The sequence below is a fragment of the Mesoplodon mirus genome, assembly GCF_964341445.2.
Source record: "Mesoplodon mirus genome assembly, chromosome: 16".
Lineage (NCBI taxonomy): Eukaryota > Metazoa > Chordata > Mammalia > Artiodactyla > Ziphiidae > Mesoplodon > Mesoplodon mirus.
In genome coordinates, this window is record NC_138992.1 from 392072 (window position 1) to 410370 (window position 18299).

General features: G+C 61.7%; 1 protein-coding gene across 5 annotated transcripts in view; it reads right to left on the minus strand.

Moving 5' to 3' along the window:
- Positions 1 to 33: 33 nt before the first annotated feature.
- The window catches only part of PPP1R16A (protein phosphatase 1 regulatory subunit 16A), a 29590-nt gene continuing 11324 nt past the window's right edge, over positions 34 to 18299 (minus strand). For 2 of the 5 annotated variants that reach the window (XM_082601480.1, XM_082601481.1), the window contains 9 exons: positions 4725 to 5752; positions 3457 to 3527; positions 3234 to 3379; positions 2024 to 2127; positions 1577 to 1917; positions 1421 to 1496; positions 1213 to 1342; positions 826 to 991; positions 34 to 612 (listed from right to left, as the gene is read on the minus strand). In XM_082601480.1, the coding sequence (XP_082457606.1) occupies positions 238 to 612; positions 826 to 991; positions 1213 to 1342; positions 1421 to 1496; positions 1577 to 1917; positions 2024 to 2127; positions 3234 to 3379; positions 3457 to 3527; positions 4725 to 4983 (1668 nt within the window). In that variant the 5' untranslated portion in view covers positions 4984 to 5752 and the 3' untranslated portion in view covers positions 34 to 237. Of the gene's footprint in view, positions 613 to 825; positions 992 to 1212; positions 1343 to 1420; positions 1497 to 1576; positions 1918 to 2023; positions 2128 to 3233; positions 3380 to 3456; positions 3528 to 4724; positions 5753 to 8258; positions 8393 to 9320; positions 9989 to 18299 lie in introns of those variants that run through there. The other 3 variants (XM_082601482.1, XM_082601483.1, XM_082601484.1) reach the window with 3 other exon arrangements.

Below are 18299 nucleotides of genomic sequence, written 5' to 3' on the forward strand. Positions count from 1 at the left end.
GCAGTGGTGGCCCAGCTGAGACACACGACGGGGCAGGTGGCAGAACGGCCCTTTATTGAGAGTCACAGAATGAAACTAGGTCTCCACAGCCAGGTGCTTCCCAGGTACAGCCTCTGCCACAGGTCCATCCTCGAGGAAGGAGGAGGCTGGCAGCCTAGCCCGGGACACACGTTGCGGCACGCAGAGCAGGGGCCCTGGGCCTGGCAGTGGGACCTTGGCCACCCAAGCACCAGCCCCTCACATGAGCAGGCAGCATGGCCTCTTCTCCACGCGGGCCTCTTCTGAGGGGGCTGTGAGTCTGAGCAGGGGTGGGTCTCCACCAGCCCCGGAGCCACACTCCAGCTGGGGGGTCTCAGTGTCCACAGGCAGTTCAGACTCAGCGGCCTCGAGCCCCTCAGGCGGGGGTCGCTGCAGCTTAGCAGCAGCCCGCTGACGCTTCAGCTCTGCCAGGGTGTGGGGGGCCTTGGCCTGGACCAGGGCGTCAGGGGTGGTGCTCTCCAAGGGGCTCAGCTGGTAGGAGACACTTCGGTCCAGCCGCTTGGAGTACAGGTGCCGCCCGGGGGGCGCCCCCACTCGGCCGTTGTGCTGCCTGGCCGCCTCTGGGTCCTCCTCCTGTGTGGGGAGCACAGGCCCCGGAGGCCATCAGGAAGGTCCCCTCTGGCCTGGGGTCCCGGACTGCGTGGCAGTCCAAGGGCAGAAACGCGGGTGGGGGCGGCAACTGACGCCCACGGGGCGCGAGTCTTGCATATGGGGGCGGGGCCCCTGGTCCCACCAGCTCCTGAGGCTGGTACGGAGGGAGGCGGGGCACGGCTGGGCGGGGCTCACTTCGGGGGGCGGCCGCCGGAGCTCCGCATCCGTCTGGCGGTCCTCGTCCTCCTCGGACGGCTCCGGGCTGGTAGGCGGGGGCTGTTGCCACACGATGGCCTCCTGGGCGTGCTCCTTGCGGTACAGGCTGGTGCGCTGGGTCAGGCTCACCCGCCTCACCACCTTCCTGGGAGGGGGCGGGCAGGAGGAGTGGGGGGGGAGACACCGCCTTCCCTGCGGACTCTGCCCCGAGCTCCAGAGGGCACGGAGGCCTGCCAGCTGACATCAGCAGGGGCAAAGCCCGGGGCAGAGCCCAAGGGGCGAGGGGAGGGGAGAGGGGGGCTGAGGGCCCGTGGGTGGGGCGCTGGGCGGGCCCGCGGGGGCCTGGCGGGAGGGGCGGGCACTTACCCCCGGCTGCCGGCGCTAGAGGTGCGTCGACGCAGCAGAGAACGCTGGCGGCCCTGGGCGCGCAGGAGCGCGTCGTGCTTGTGTTTCAGCTCCAGCAGCTTGGCCCGCACCTCCTCATCCCCGCACACGTCTGAGGAGGAGTGGCCGGAGGGTCACGGGCGCCCGCCCGCCTGCCCCCTACACCGGGAGGATGCGGCCCCAGGCTCACCGAGAGGCGTCTCGTCCATCAGGGATTTGCCATTCAGGTCAGCCCCGTGTGCCACGAGCAGCTCCACCAGGTGCACCTGCGGGCCGGCGAGCCCTGGCTGCTGAAGCCTGCGGAGCCGCCGAGCCCGCCCGGCCCCACCGCCCCACAGGCCCTCACCTGGCCCCAGTAGGCCGCCGCGTGCAGTGGCTCCCAGCCGTCGCGGTCCTTGGTGCTCAGGCTGGCCCTGTGTTCCAGCAGCAGGGCAGCCGCCTCGCCGAACCCGTTGGCCGCGGCGATGTGTAGCTGCAGGCAAACCGCCGGCCCCTGAGTCCCGGCCCTGGTTCGGCCGGCAGCCTCCTCCCCTGCCTGGGTCCCACGCGGCCCCGAACTCACCAGCGTGGCGCCGTGGTCCCGGGGGGCATTGAGGTCCGCCCCCTCCTGCAGCAGGCTCCGGATGTCCTCCAGCATATGCAGCTCGGGCAAGGCCCGGGCCCGCTCGATGCTGTCCTGGGTGATGCCTGCGGGGCAGTGGGCTCAGGGCTCCACCCCCAGCACACCACCCGCCGCAACCCGCACCCCCCTGCCCTGGCAGGCAGGCAGGCAGGCAGGCAGGGCTGCACTCACCGCGGCTGGCCATAGCCGTCTCCAGGCAGTCCAGTGTCTGCTCGTCCTCACACAGGTCATAGGGCATGTTCCCATCCGTGTTAACGGCCAGGAGGTCAGCACCACTGCGGGAAAGGTGGACGGGGCGCTGTTCACAGGGCCCTTCTCCCCCAGCGGAAGCCCCCAGTACCCTCTCAGAGGCCTTCCACCTAGGGCTGCCTCAGAGGGGCCCAGGCCTCACCTGCTGCAGTGAGAGGCAGCCCCTTGGCCCTGGATGCTGTCCTGGGGCCAGGTGGGCTGTCCTGCAGTCTCCACCATGTCTGATTTTTCAGGATCCTGGCACCCCTCTGCCCCCGTGAATATGTACAGTGGGCCCACTTGCCACGAGGGGGTGCCAAGACTCTGGGGGCCCCAGGCAGCAGAAGGTGGTGGGGAGAGAGCCTGGGTGTCAGGAGAGCGCTGCGGGGAGCTGAAGGAGGGCCCGAAACACAAGGCTGGGTGCCCACTGTGGAGGGGCACGGAGTAGGGCTAGGGGACACCTGTGCACACCCCCTTGCTGCCCCGTGACGCTGCACACCCAGCCCGTCCCACTCCAAGGCATCTGTGTGCAAACGGGAGCCACTGCCATGCACCCACACACCCACGACTGTTGCCCAGACGGCTCCAAGGCCAGCCAGTGGGGGACTCCTGGACCCTAGGGAAGCTGACCACCCTCTCCATTCACCAAGGCAGGTGTTGAGGAGCCCAGCCCTGCTCTGCCCTCCTCGTTAACGGAGCCACCTGTGTCCAGGTATCCCCCCTTGCCAATTTCTCCCTCGTGGCTCTGACCAGAATGGCATTTCCCTGTGCAGACCCTGGGAAGGCCAGAAGACCAGAGCAGGAGGTCAAGGCCTGTCCTCAAGGAGTTCCCGTGCTCTTCGTGGTGTGCGCAGCCTGGCAGGCAGAGGACCACACTGCCCTGAGTATGTGTTAGTTCCCTTGGGGTGGCGGCATCCGTGCTCTCGGCCCAGGTCCCACTCTGCATGCCAGGGTGCAGCAGGGTAAGCAAAGGTCAGTGGGAACACAAGAGGCCAGGGTCCAGGCACACTTTCCCACAGAGATGAGACGCCTGGGCGGTGTCTCCAGATGAACTACCCACCGCAAGGAAGGTCCTGCCTGCCCCGGGCCCAGCTGCGGCCCCTCCCCGATAGAGACGCCCACTCCAGCCACACCTGCTCCCAGCGGGCCCTACCGAGCAACGAGCAACTCCACCAGGTGCAAGTGGCCACAGGTGGCCGCGGCGTGCAAGGGTGTCCAGCACTCACTGTCACGGGCATTGACCTTGGCCCCAGCCTCCAGGAGCTGCTGCACCATCTCCCGGAAGTCATCGATGCAGCTCTGCAAAGCACGTGGCCTGAGTGCCCGAGCCGCAGGCCAGGGCCCCGTCCTCTCCTTGCACCCTCAGCGAGGCTGACCTGATGCAGGGCGGTCAGGCCGTCCTCATTGGCCAGGTCAGGGCTGACCCCACTCTCGAGGAACTGGCGGACTGCAGAGAGGAGAGGAGCGCTTTCAGGTCACAGAAGTCCCACCACAGGCCAGCGCCATCCTGCTCAGGTCCCTGCATCTGGGGTACCTGGGCTGACGGCTGTGCATAGCCGGGAGAGCAGAGGACGGGGAGAAAGGCGGTGGTACAGGTGGCAGGAGGGACACTAGAGCCCAGGCCAAGGGCTCAGGAGCTGGGCCCCCAAGCGAGGTACAGACAGCAGCACTCTGCCTCTACCCTCCAGCAGGGCGCCCTCCTGAGTCATGGCACTAGGGCCCTCCTGTGGCACTAGCCACCTCCACCGTCGTCCCCCGGGCCTGGGTGCTGGCACCTCCTGTCAGCCATCCCTGTGTCAGGTCCCATGCTTCCCCCAGCCTTCTCTCTCTCTCTCTCTCTCTCTCTCTCTCTCTCTCTCTCTCTCTCTCTCTTACACACACACACACACCCCTTCTCTGGCACTTGCAGCCCCCCACCCCTGCACCGCTGCAGCCAAGAGTGTGGGCCCAAGGTGCCCAGGCCTGGCCCTCCCTAGCTGCACCCTCCTCCCCGCAGCTCCCATGCACCGGCCTGAGGCACACCCTGCCCCTCCTTGCCCTCTGCACCCCAGCTTCTACGGCAGAGGCCTCTGCCCTGGAGGGAGGCAGAAAGCGCCCTCGGGAGCCTCCCGGGAGAGAAGAGGGGCTGTGAGCGTGTGGGCACAGGAGAGGGACAGGAGGCCTGCTCCGAGTTCAGGCCTGTCATCTGGGGCGGTTCTGATGGGAAGAAGGAAAAAGTCACAGGCAGAGCCAGGGGCAGGCATCGAGGGGGCAGCCCGTACGGGGAGCCCCCGCTCCCCGTGCTCTAACCTGCCAGGTGGGCTCCACCATACTCCTGTATGGAGGCTCAGGACCCAGGCAAGCAGGTATCCCGAGCCAAGCCCAGCGCCCCGGCAAGAGGCGGCGAAGACTGGGTGGCTCCCAGCCCACCCGAGCCAAGCCCTGTGGGCCCGCCCAGGGCCCCCGCCCACCCCCCCCCCAGGCCTCACCTTCACTGCAGGACCCTCCACAGGCTGGCCTATGAGGGCTACCCTGGGGGCTCCCACCACTTGGGGTCTGTGGCTAAGGACGCTGGGCCTCACCCTTGGCGGACCTCTTGAGGCCCGCACCAGGGGACAGGGACAGGGACAGGGCTGCCTGCCGTGCGTGGCTGGCCCACACTCGCCTTCCTCCAGGTCATTCCGGGCAGCCGCCTCCAGAAGGGCAACGCTGGGGGGGAAGAGGACCCGCTTCTGTGGCCAGCCGCCGGCCACCACCTTCTGTGACTGCTTCCGCTGGCCCCTCCTGCTATGGGCCTCCTTCTCAGCCTGGGCCCACATCTTCACCTGCTGGGCGCGTCGCTTCTGGGCATGCTTCAGCCGCTCCTGTGTGCTCATCCTGCCCACCATGGGCATCTCTGCCAGCAGCTCCAGGTGCTCGGCCATGGCGGGGGCTGCCTGCCAGGGGGGCTGCTGGGGGCACCGGACGGGGAAGCACGGGGGCCAGGCTGGGCCTGAGAGGCGGGGCAGCTGGCTGGACTGGTGCCCTGGGGGGCATCCCCTCTCTAAGGCTCGGTGTCCTCTGCCCCTGGCAAGGCTGGGTCAGGAGGCCCCCCGCTGTGACCAGACCCGGGCAGCCATGAGGGGCCCGGGCCCCAGGCAGAAAGGGCAGCAAGGGAGGGTGCCTGCAGCCGGCCTCCCAGGGCCCTGGCACCTCAGCTGCTCGATGGACAAGGCCTCCCTCCCTCGTGGGGTCAGGGTGCCCACCCTGTGGGAAGCAGTCCTGGACCCGGCCAGCCTCAGTTCAGGGTCTGAAGCTAATGACCCAGATGATGAAGTTGCAGCCCCCCGACACCTCGCCGAGGGGAAGGGGAGGCCAGGGCAAGGGGCAGAGGCCCCTGGGAGCCCTAAAAGCCCCTCTCACCTAACAGGCCTTAGGGGACCAGGTGGGGTCTAGGAGCAGCCATGGCGGGGGCCTTCCCTCCCCACGGCCCCAGCCTTCTGGGGTCGGTGCTAACGAGGAGGTGTGGCCACAGGGGGCCCGGGCGGGCGTGTGTCCAGAGTCCCAGGGTCCGGCTCCCAGCGCCTGGGGCTGAGGCTCTCTAAGCGGCCAGGGCACCGAGGGTACAGCGGGCCTGGCAACTGTGTCTTCAGGAAGGCCTCCCCTTCGGAGGAGCCGGCGGCCCAGCTGTACACGGCAGGTGCTCCCGCTGGCCTGAGAGGAGGAAGCAGGAAGCGCGTCAAGGCCAGACGGCGGGACGGGCTCCACCCGGAGCCCCGCCCTGTGTGAGGGCAAGCCCTGCCCGGAAGATCCTGGCAGAGGGGAGGGGGCTGGCTGTGCCCGCATCCTGGCCCCCACACACGGTGTTTCCAGCAAGGGCTCTGAAGGCTGTGCGGCTGAGAGAGGGGAGCAGGGGCAGCACTGCCAGCTTGCGGCGGCCTTCCTGAGAGGTGGCCCCTCAAGGCCTCCGGCTCAGCCCTTGCCCCGCAGCACCCCTGACCTGTGCACCCTGGGCCGGGCTGGGCTGGCCAAGGTCACCTTCTCCTTGGGCTCTCCCGGACTCCCCGAGGGCTGTGTGGCCTACGGCCTTCCCAAGGGCGGGCCCTGCTGCCTGGGCCCCGGGCCGCCCTGCTGCTCGGTGCAGTTGCGGAGGGCGGAGGGCCTGGCCTGGCCTGACCAGCACCCCAGCCCCTCACCGCCCGAGTCTGGGCCTCTTCCTCGCCAGGCTTTCTGTTTCTAGCTCAGGCCACTCGGTGCTTCCCTCTGCCATCCTGGGCGGCGGTCCAAGCCCTGGTCGTGTGAACACAGGTGCAGGTGGCCTGCCTGACAGACAGGTGGGCAGGCAGCTGGGCTGGGGCACAGCCCCATAGTCCCCACCATGGCCCTTCCTGCCCAGCACGCCCGCTGTGCTCACTAGGCATGGTCCCAGGACACTCCTCGGGAGGCCATGGCCATGCTCCACCTAGAAGGTACCCACCTGCAGCTCAGCCTGCCCACCGGGAGTCCCCATTCCCACTCGGCCAGACCTTGTGGCCATCTAGAGGCGGACCCAGGCTTCTTCTGGCCAGACTTGTACTCAGGGGTCTCAGTGAGTGCCCCCTTCTTTCTGGAAGGGAACTGTCCCGGGCCAGATCAAATGAGGTCAGGTCCCTCCTGCCCCGGGACCCCCAGTGTATTGGGAGCCTCGCTTTACAGCTCTGCCTTGCCCTGGACTTTGCTGGCACTCCAGCTGTCCGCTCTGTGAGCCAGGCCTCAGAGGCTTCCTGGGGACAGGAAAGGGGACCGGTGAGGCCCAGGAAGGAGCCCTCCAGGCAGCCAGCCCCCAGCTGGCCACCTCTGCCAACTGCTGGGGCCAGGCAGACAGTGAGCTGCCTAGACCCCCTGCCTGGATCCCCCAAGTCCCGCCTCTGCCCCCGAGACACCACTTCTCCACCGAGACAGAGATAGGCCAGAGGCCTGCAGGCACCGTGCCAGCCCCCCCCCCCCCCCATTAGGCTGGAGGTGGATCCCAGACCATACCCAAGGTGTGGCGGAGCTTTCACTGGCTCTGTAAGACTCTCCCTCCCTGCTGGCCACTCACAGGTAGCTTCATGTTCCCCTGGAGGGAGCTGAGACCCCCTCCAGCCCGCACATGGGATCTTCACCTCTCTGGGGTAGGTCTCTGAAGAGCCTGCCCCAAGAGACCGCAGGAAGGAGGAGCAAGGCACTGGGCCCAGGGCCACCCCGACCCCGCCTCCAGCCATGGGAAGGGGAGGGGGACCCACAGAGGATGCCGCCCCCGCCCCCTCCACGAGGGAGGAAGTACCCTGCAGGCCAAGGCTCCACGGCAGAGCGGGCTCACAGGGCCTCAGGGACCATCTTCTCCAAGTGGGCGCCAACATCAGAGCCACAGCCCGAGTTTGTTACGTGTGACAAGATTTAGGAGATGTCATCTACCCCATCATTTTATGCAAGAAAAGAGATTCTGATGCCCACGTCCTACAGAAGTTCCCCTAGAGGGGAATCCCCTGCTGGTCCAGTGGTTAGGACTCCATGGTTCCACTGCACGGGTTCGATTCCCTGGTCGGGGAACTAAGACCCCTGCATGCGGGGGAGCAGGGTAAGGGACAGAAAACAACCTAAAACAGAATAACCACCAAATTGAACAGATGTTGTGTTTTCTAGCTGTTGTTTTCTTATTTTGAAGGCCACCCATGAAAATACATCTGGGGCAGGATCTGAAGCCTCACCCAGGCCCACCCCTGCGCCCCAGGCAGCACGGGGCTCAGGATAGAGACCTGCTCCCTGTGGGCCCCCAACGGCCCGGGCACTGCACACTGGAGACTCTGGTCTCCTGCTGGGCTACAGCAGCTCAGCCGGGTCCTCAGCCCCCTACTCTGGGGGACCCACCTGCCTGAAGCCCCAGGTCCCCTCTGGGCCCCTTTAGCAGCACTCCTTGCTGGGAGCTGCCTGAGGACCTGGGGCATGTGACCTGGGGTGGGTCCTTGGGCCGCTGGACTGCCTCCTCTGAGAGAAAGTTGACCCCAGGGAGTCCCAGGACCCCGCTGCAGTGGGCGCCCATCCTGGAACAGTCTCCATGGGGGGCAGCACAGCGCCCAGCCCCCGGCCCCCCCAGGCTGAGTCTGAGATCTCCGCCTGTTCCCCCTCCTCAAGCCCCACTCTTCCGCCTCCTCCCAGCCACACAGTCCAGGAACAGTTGCCCCCAAGCTGCAAGACTCACCCCTCAGCTGAGCCACAAAGGCCAGGACAGCTCCGTGGAGTCTCAACAACTGACCACCACCACACCACACCCAGGCCAAGGGGGCCAAGCAGGGCGGCTGCCGCCTCAGTCCACAAATCCTGCCCCAAGCCTCCCTGGAATGTCAAACAGAGATAATCTGGACGATTTTTCCACTTCTCAGCTCCATGCCTGGGGCGCTGTATGGGAGTGTGGGGCTGAGGTGGGAGGAGCCTTCTGGAAGGACAGTGGCCACTGCCCCTCATCCTCTGAGCCCACGCCACTGGACTATGTCCAGAGTCTGTCGAGAGTACCCCTGGACACCCGGCTTATGGGCCCCAGCTCAGGCCCTCAGTGTGGACAGACACACGCCGGCCTGAGTGTCTCAGGGCCCCTCCCCGACCACTGTCCCAGCCCTGCACTGGCACGTCCCTGTCATTATCCCCATCTCCCACCTGGGGAACTGAGGCCTAAACCTGTGGGGCCCTGCTGACGGCGCCACCATCCTGCCTCTCGTGCCCACTTCCCAGCATCTGTGAGAATCAGGGACAGTGTAGCAAGAGGCCAGAGCCTCTGAGGGTCGGGAAGTGTCCCTTCACTCACCCAGGGACAGGGAGGCTGTGCCTCGCTCAGAGAGAGGAAAGGAGAGATGAACGGGCAGGGTGGAGGGGCCGGGGCGTGGGAGGAAGTGGGGTGCCCACCTCCCCTCAGGTTCTGGGGGCTTCGCCTCCCTGTCCTGCTTAAGGTGGGTTGGAGCCGGTTTTCCCTGTAGCTTTATCTACGACAGCAAAAGATGGGGAGTGACCAACTGCTTCCCACTCTGGGGAGAGCGCAGTGTGTGTCACCATCCTGCAGAGTCACACACACAGACGTGCCCGTTAGCAGGTGAGGGCATGTAAATGTCACGGGCACGTGGCTGGGGCTTGGCTGCCGAGACCCCAAGGCAGAGCTGACCCCGCTGCGTTGCAGGCGTCTGTGTGCTCGGGGACCACAGGCAAGCTGGGCTTCATCCCTGGGCCGACCCCCTGGCCCATCCCCTCACCCTTCCGCCCCAGCCCGGCTCACCTGGGAAGCCTCCCATCCCCGCTGCATATCTGGCCATCGCGGGCACAAGTCCACCAAGGGCACCGTTTGTCCCGCAGAGGACCAGCCAGCTGGGGGCCCACCCGGTCCGTGCCCGGGGCCACGTGCTGGGACCTGGAGGGCAGCCTCGGGTGGGGACCTGCTCAGGGAGGGAATCCGACGCCCCAAGGGCAGGGTCTGGCCAGGCCGACCCCAGCCCTGCCCCACGGGCCTGGCCTGGGGGTGGCCTAGGGTCGGGGGACAAGGAAAACTGGCTGCCCTCAGAGGAGGCGCAGGACGTGCGCTGGTGAGGAGGAGGGCCACTGTGGCCCCGGGGTGGCCCCAGGGAGGGGCTGGGGGCACCGGCAGCAGGGCGGGGTGGGCCGAGGGGGCGTGAGCAGCAAGGACGGAGCCAAGCAGCGGGGCGGGTGGGCAGCGGGCTCCTCCTCGCACTGGTGCGGGACCCATGGAGGGGCCAATCTGGGGGTGCGGCCAGGGCAGCGTTTCCACAGTGACAGCACGTGCGAGCAGAGCAGCTGTCCCCAGGGGCACTCACCTGCCTCCAGCAGGCCTGTTCTAGAACGTTCTAAAAGCTAATCCCACAGCACTACCATCAGGCCCCTCACTGCAGCAGCCTTTAAGTCCTACATGTCTATCAAAGGGTCATTAAGTAAGGCCCTGAGGGGTTTGTGAGGAAGCCTCCTAGCACCCTCACGAGAAGGTCACTAAGAAACTGTTTAGTAAAAAAAAAAAAAAAAACAGGGCTTCCCTGGTGGCGCAGTGGTTGAGAGTCCGCCTGCCGATGCAGGGGACACGGGTTCGTGCCCCGGTCCGGGAAGATCCCACATGCCGCAGAGCGGCTGGGCCCGTGAGCCATGGCCGCTGGAGCCTGTGCTCCGCAACGGGAGAGGCCACAACAGTGAGAGGCCCGTGTACCAAAAAAAAAAAAAAAAAAAAAACTGTTTAGTGAAGGAAAAAAGGTGTAAAATCTGTACATGATAAGCAACCTTTGTGTGAACACACGTGTAAACCTGTATCAGAAACACAGGACTCCGAGAGAAGCAATGGGAAGGGCCTTGGGCGGGGCGGGGGCGGGGCAGGGGCGCAGGTGGGCGGCACCAGAGCTTTGGGCCACTCCTGTTGTTTGGCTTTTGAGCCATGTGGAGGTAAACCTCTTCCAAACGACACTTAGTGCTCTGTTCAGGGAGGGCAGGTGTGAGCACACCTGTCAGGTATCAGGTATCAGGTGCGGCCTCGGGGGGCGGGGACTAACAGGACCAGCCCGGGCCAGGGTCAGCAGAGGAGCTGGCCTCGGCCTGGGCCGGGGGAGCCCAGAGGCTTCCAGACAAATGAGTGATGTGATCGGATCTGAGCGGGGGTGGACCTGGCAGGAGACCTGGCAGGAGAGACGATGGGACCCGCACGCACCCCCGGCAGCGGTGGACAGGACAGGAGCCACAGGAGGAGGGCAGGACAGGCTGCCAGATGCGAGGAAAGGGCCAGCAAGGGGCAGACGGAGGAAGGAGGGCCCTGAGAAGTGGGGCCGAGCAGTGTCCACGGTGAGCAGGGGCCAGGACGCCCAGGAGAGAGTGTATGGAAGTGAGTGGCCAGCAGAGGCGCAGACGGGAGAACTGAGCAGGGGCCTCAGGGGAGGCCTGCTCGAATGCGCGGACGCCACCCCTCTCCTCACACCAAAACCAATCCAGATGCATCACTGACACAGCCGTAGGAAAAATAAAACCACAGGAGTAACAGAAGGAAGAAGGCAAGACGTCTGTGTGATCCCAGCAAAGGGGAAAGCCTTTCTAAGCTTGACACAAAACCCAGAAACCAAAAAGAAAACCGATAAATCCGACTGCACTAGATTTTTTAAATGTCTGCACTGTAAAAACAAAACAATTCAAAACGAAACCTATAAAAGCAAAAGACAAATGGTCAACTGAGTAAAAACATCTGCAATCAACAGGACAAAGTGGTCCTCACATCAATCATGACGGCCGCACACAGGGACAGAGCATGGACCCCACTGGAAGCATCCAGATAGATACTCAACTCCCTGATGATCAACACGTGCAAACTGGAAGCAGGACGTGAGCGTGGACGGCAGCCGCGCTGGACCACAAAGGCGGAGAGCACCAGCCGTAAAGGACGCGCCTGAGTAACTACTCAAGTGTAGAAAGCCTTAGACCTGCTCGGCCAAGGGGCTGCCCTGCAGGCAGCCTGGCCTGGCACACAGGTGGTCTCCTCGAGGTGGCCCAGCAGCAGTCCCCGCGGCGGAGGTGCAGTGGGTTCACACGTGGTGGGGGCCCCACCTCCTGAGAGTCTCACACGACGTGTGCCGGAGGCAAGAGAGAGGCTTCGTGAGAGACGTGGCACAGAGGAGGGGTCTCCTGACCCTGCTCTCCGACTCCCAGTCCTGACACCCTCCCCCGGGGCCAGGCTCCAGCAGCCCCCCACGCCCTCAGCCCCGTCACTCAGCCTTTGCTCTCCCCCCGGGCCGCGGCCCCTCCACCCTGCTCTCTTCCCACCAGCCTTCTGCGGGGCTGCTTTCTCTCTCCCCGCCTCGCCCCCAGGCCTGGAAGTGCCACGACCCCTCTTCCTGCTGCAGCCCGCAGCCCCTTCCCCCTCCTCCACCCACGAGTCCTGGCTGACTCGGCCATCGGCCATCGGCCATCGGCCGCACCCACCGCCCACCGCCCACCACCCACCCCAGCCCTTGCCGCATCGCTGCATCAGGCCTGAATTCCTGGTGGTCTCCATATTCCCGTGGACCACCCTTCAACTCCCAGCCCCTTGGTGTTGACCTCTTCTTCCTGCCAGTGACCTCATCCTCTGCCTCAACGACACCCTGGACCCTGTCACCTCTAGTAACCCCCCAGCCCCGCCCAGCATCTCGGTTCAACACCCGGTTCCCCGCCCATCACCCCTCCCAGCTCACTGCTGACACCAGCGCCCCAGAGCCCCAGGGTGATGTGTCCTCAAGCAGCAGCTTCAAGCCCCATCAGCACACGCTCCCTGGCCCTGCCACTTCACTGAGCTTGTCAGGAAGTCCCAGGCCCGGCCCAACACGACGGCCCCAACTCTGAATGCGCCAGCAACGCTGCTGACTGCAGGCCCCACTCAGACACGACAGTACTGACGCTGCGGGAAACCCCACAGCTTCCGTCTCCCCGTTTCTTCCTCACCCTCACGCTCAGCTACCCACACGGTTCCTGACAAGACAGAGGCCATCAGAAGAGGACATCCACCTCTGTGAAAGAGTCACCAGCCACTGAGCCCACCCACAGGGCCTTCCACCCCCCACCCCAGGATCCTCCAGGACACTCTCCCAGCATCAGCCCTCTCCTCTGGACCTTTCCCCTCGGCAGAGTGATGATCCCAACCGAATTAAAAAAAAACAGCAAACCCTACTGGAGGAGACAAGGATGTCTACTATCTCGAGCTCTATTCATATTGTACTAAAGGTTTTAGCCAGTGCAACTGGGCAAGAAAAAGAAATAAAATGAATAAGAATAGGAAGGGTAGGGGAACTCCCTGCCTGTCCAGTGGTTAAGACTCCACGATTTCACTGCTGAGGGACCAGGTTTGATCCCTGGTCAGGGAACTAAGATCCTACAAGCCGCGTGGTGTGGCCAAAATACATACATACATACATACATATATATATATATGTATACACACACACACACACATACACACACGTATAAAAGAACAAGAAAGGTAGGAAAAAACTCAGTATGGGCCTCCCTGGTGGCGCAAGTGGTTGAGAGTCCGCCTGCCGATGCAGGGGATACGGGTTCGTGCCCCGGTCTGGGAGGATCCCATATGCCGCGGAGCGGCTGGGCCCGTGAGCCATGGCTGCTGGGCCTGCGCGTCCGGAGCCTGTGCTCCGCAACGGGGGAGGCCACAACAGTGAGAGGCCCGCATACCGCAAAAAAAAAAAAAAAAAAAAAAAAAACTCAGTATTTGTGAGTGACATATTGTGTATGATGAAAACCTGAAAGGTCCTAGAAAACTATTAGAATCTGAGAACACGGCAACAGTGATAGATACAAGTCGGTTTTTTTAAAAATATTTATTTATTTTGGCTGCACCGGGTTTTAGTTGTGGCATGCGGGATCTTCGTTGTGGCATGCAGACTCTTAGTTGTGGCTTGCATGCGGGATCTAGTTCCCCAACCAGGGATCGAACCCGGGCCCCCTGCATTGGGAGCACAGAGTCTTACCCACTGGACCGCCAGAGAAGTCCCGTTGATAGATACAAGGTTAATGTACAAAAATCTATTATATCTATAAATGTCAGCAACAGTTAGGAGATGAAAAATTGTAATGATAGTATTTATAATACTAAGTGTCCAAAAGCATCAATGTCTAGGAATAAATCTGATAAAAGATGTGCAAGGTCCCCACACAGAAAATCACTGAACCTTGTTGAAACACGAGAGAAGGACCAAAAGGGACACACCACGCTTAGGGGTCAAAAGACTCTGAACTCTAAAAATGCCATTTCTCCCCAAATTCATCTAAGATTCAATGCAATCCCAATCAAAATCCCACTGGTTCTATCTGAAATTCACAAACTGATTCTCCATTTAATAGGAAATGCCAAAGGGCAAGAATTGTCAGTACAATCCTAAAAAGGGACAAATCTGAAGTGCTTAGGGATAGAGAAATAGACTGACAGAACAGAACGGAGTCCAGAAACAGTTACGCACAGACATTCAATTTATGACACTGCAGAGCAGCAGAAAAAGAGTCTTTTCAATAAATGATGCTGGGACAGTTGAACAGCCACATGTAAAAGCTCACCTTGACCCCACCCCCGGGTAAGTCGTGCACCTACCCATGAAAGGGGAGGCAGCACAGCATCTATGAAGACTAGACACCAAAAGCACAGCCCATAAATGACAAATTAGATAGACGTCATCAAAAGTTAGACGTTTTGTCCTGCTAAAGACCCTGTGAAGAGGGTGAGAAGACATGCTATTGACTGGAGAACATATTTGCAAACCACAAACAGAACAAAGGACTTTTTCAAAACTCAGCAGTGAGAAAACAGACACTCCAATTAGAAAAGAGACAAAATGTGAACAGGCATTTCACTAAAGAGGATACGGATGGCAGAAACGCCCACAAGAAGATGCTCAACAGCACTGGCCATTGGGAAAATGCAAATGGAAATCACAGTGGCCGTCAGAACGGCGAGGGCGGGGCAAGGATGGGTCTCGCCCAGCGCTGGTAGGGATGGGAGGCGCAGGCCACTCGGAAAACAGTCTGCTGTTTCTTAAAATTAAACATGCACTTACCGTATGACCCTGCAGCTGCACTCTTGGGCATTTATCTCAGAGAACGAACACTTACGTTCACACAAAGACCTGTACGTGAATTTCGAGCAATTTTATGCATAAACTGGAAACGACCCAGATGGCCTTCACCGGCTGAATGGTTAACCACACTCGGTCCACCCACCCCACAGAACACCCCCCAGCGATGAAAAGAGCCCACGGTGGACGCGCGCAGCCGGGGGGGATACGGACGGTGCTCTGCCCTTCCCCCACAGTTACATCCTGCGTGGCCCCGTGACCCAGCATTCTCGATGGAGGGGGGGTGAGGAAGGAGGTGGCCAGGGCCACATAGGGCAGCCGAGGGTCCTCGACTGTGGTGGTCACACCGTTCGACACAAGTGATCAGATCACACTCCTGTGTGCGCACACCCTTGGCTGTAGGTAAAACTGGTGAAATCTGAAAGGGTCAATGGAGTGTGTCCACGCCTGTGTCCCAGACCAGACTCTGCACCACAGCCATGTGCCCTTGGGGACAGGGGAAGGGTTCGGGGCTTCCCGAACCCTTTCTCCTTAAACTGAAATTTTTTTTTTTTTTTTTTTTTTTTTTAGAGAAACCCACATCTTTTTTTTTTTTTTTAAGATGTTGGGGGTAGGAGTTTATTAATTAATTTATTTATTTTTGCTGTGTTGGGTCTTTGTTTCTGTGTAAGGGCTTTCTCTAGTTGTGGCAAGTGGGGACCACTCTTCATCGCAGTGTGCGGGCCTCTCACTATCGCGGCCTCTCTTGTCGCAGAGCACGGGCTCCAGACGCGCAGACTCAGTAGTTGTGGCCCACGGGCCTAGTTGCTCCGCGGCATGTGGGATCCTCCCAAACCAGGGCTCGAACCCATGTCCCCTGCATTAGCAGGCAGACTCCCAACCACTGCGCCACCAGGGAAGCCCAAACTGAAATTTTAAAAGTGAGAAGGGACTTCCCTGGCTGTCCAGTGGTTAAGACTCCGTGCTTCCACTGCAGGGGACACGGGTTCAGGGAACTAAGGTCCCCGCAGAGCAGCCAAAAGATAAAAAATAAAAAAAATAAAAAGAGTGGAAAATCAAGCCACAGAGTAGGAAATACATAACAACAACTGATATAAAAAGAACCACTAAATGGGACTTCCCTGGCGGTCCAGCGGGTAAGACTCCGTGCTCCCAAGGCAGGGGGCCGGGGTTCGATCCCTGGTCGGGGAACGAGATCCCACGTGCCGCAACGAAGATCCCGTGTGCCACAACTAAGACCCAGCACAGCCAAAATAAATAAATAAATAAATAAACACTTAAAAAAAAAAAAAAACACTCACTAAGAAACCTCCACCAAATTGGAAAATGGGCCGAAGACTTCAGGAGTCCCTTCACATCAATACACACAATGAGGGTCCCCAGGTCAACAGTCATCAGGGAAATGCACATGTGACCCAAAACACCGGCACCTGCCCGCCTACCCGTGAGGAGACCGAGCATTAGGGAAGGCGCGGGGTGACCGTGACTGTCCCTGCTCACGGGGGTGCCCGTGGACCACACACCTTCCACCAGCCGCCCACTCCAGGTGCTGTCCCCAACAGAAACGTGTCCAGGCCCCACACTGGGCCTATATGGGGGACAGCTACAGAGGATATTCCCAGGACAGCTGGCCAACTGGGACCTGGGCTGGGGACTCGAGTGCCACATCCACATCGATCCCCTGAGGCTTCAGGCTGTTCTTGATCACAAAAGCAGAAGTGTGGACTCAAGAATTAAGGGCACTAACAGCCTCCCCAGCACCTGGCAGCAGACTGGGGAGGGTCAGCGTCGCACAGCCCGCACTCAGCACGTGTCAGGACGTGCTCTGAGACCAGCCCTGGGCCCCTCGGCCGCGCTCCCACCCAGCCAGACACGCTCACAGGTCCTTCCAGACGCACAAGCCTCTCAAAGCCAATGCAGGGCTGGTGTTACGGGTCCCCGGCCCTGAGGGGCCCCTCCTCCAGGCCCCAGTCTCTCACCGTGCCCCAGCCTGAGCCTCCTGATGTCCCACAGGTCTGGGGAACCCGCCATGGGCAGCCCCTCCTGTGGCCCCGGCCCCCAGCAGCCCCCACAGCGCTCAGCCTCAGGGCTCCCAAGGACCCCTAGGAAGTGCCGCTGCACTGCGAGCGCCCTCAGCACCGGTCACGTCCGTCGGGGCGCGGCAACCCTGACACCACAACTGTCACCGAGGCAGACCTGGGCTGCAGGAGGCCAGCGCCTCCCGCTCCCCCCACCCCTTTGCTCCGCGCTCGCCCACCCGCCAGCAGCATTCACGGCCCTGCTCCTCCGAGGCTGGCATTCGAGGAAAGGGCGGCGGGTGGCCCACACAGCTACCAGGTGCCCACCTCACGGGCAGGAAGCAGCATCCAGGCCAAGTGAAGGGTGGTGCAAAGGCCCAGAGGAAGACACCTGGCAGATGTGAGAACTGGGGAGCAGGTAAGGGCAGGAGTGAGGAGACCCATGGCATGGCTGGACCCTCACCTCAAGGAGGGGCAGCGACAGCACCAGAGGTGAGGCCAGAGTGCCATCCTGGGACCCCTCCCTCCAGCCCACTCCTGCCCCCAGCCCCCACTGGGTCTTCGTCCTTCACAGGGCCTCTACCTGCTGCCCTGCTCCTAGTCGGGGGTCCAGCCCCTCTCCGCACTGCAGCCCCAGGGCATGAAATCGCAAGACTCAACCCAGTCGCCCCCGTGCGTGAAACGGTCCTAAGGCCCTGCTGGCCCCATGTAAGGTCCATGCTTCTTACACAGCCCATGACATCCTGGGCCCGGGGCCTGCGTAGGATCCCAGCCAAGACTCAGCAGCCCTGCCCCTCGCCCCACTGTCCAGCCAGGCTAGACCTCGTGTCTGTCCTGCACGCCCTGCCCCTCAGGTCTGGAGGAACAGGGGTCCCTGTGCCCAGGATGGGCTCCTACACAGGCTTCCCCAGGGTATTGGGGTGCCCTGTTAAAAACTTTTTATTGTGAAGTGTGATACTGTGAAAATCAATAAACAGAAACCTCATTTAAACTGGAGTCAGAGGGGCTTCCCTGGTGGCGCAGTGGTTGAGAGTCCGCCTGCCGATGCAGGGGACGCGGGTTCGTGCCCCGGTCTGGGAAGATCCCACATGCCGCGGAGCGGCTGGCCCCGTGAGCCATGACCGCTGGGCGTGCGCGTCCGGAGCCTGTGCTCCGCAACGGGAGAGGCCACAACAGTGAGAGGCCCACGTACCGCCAAAAAAAAAAAAAAAACTGGAGTCAGGGGAATTCCCTGGAGGTCCAGGGCTTAGGACTCCACACTTCCACTGCAGGGGGCCTGGGCTCGATCCGTGGTCAGGGAACTAAGATCCCGCTAGCCACAGCCAAAAAATAAATAAATAAAAATTAAAAATAAATAAAATAAAACGGAGTCAGGAGGCCAGAAGGGGGAGCTCTCACATCCTGTCACTCCACCTCAGTTGCAGACCCAGCAGGAGGAAGATTTTCTCCCTGGCGGACAACAGCTCAGCCAATGAAAAACCACTAAACTTCAAACTCCCAGTTTCCTCCAATGGACTCTGTTTAGAACAGCCCCTCCCAACTCCCCTTCTCCTCTATAAAACAGTTTCTTCTCTTTGTTCTCCAGACTTGCCTGTGGTTCCCCATGGATTGCAGGTCCTGAATTGCAATTCTTTGCTCCTC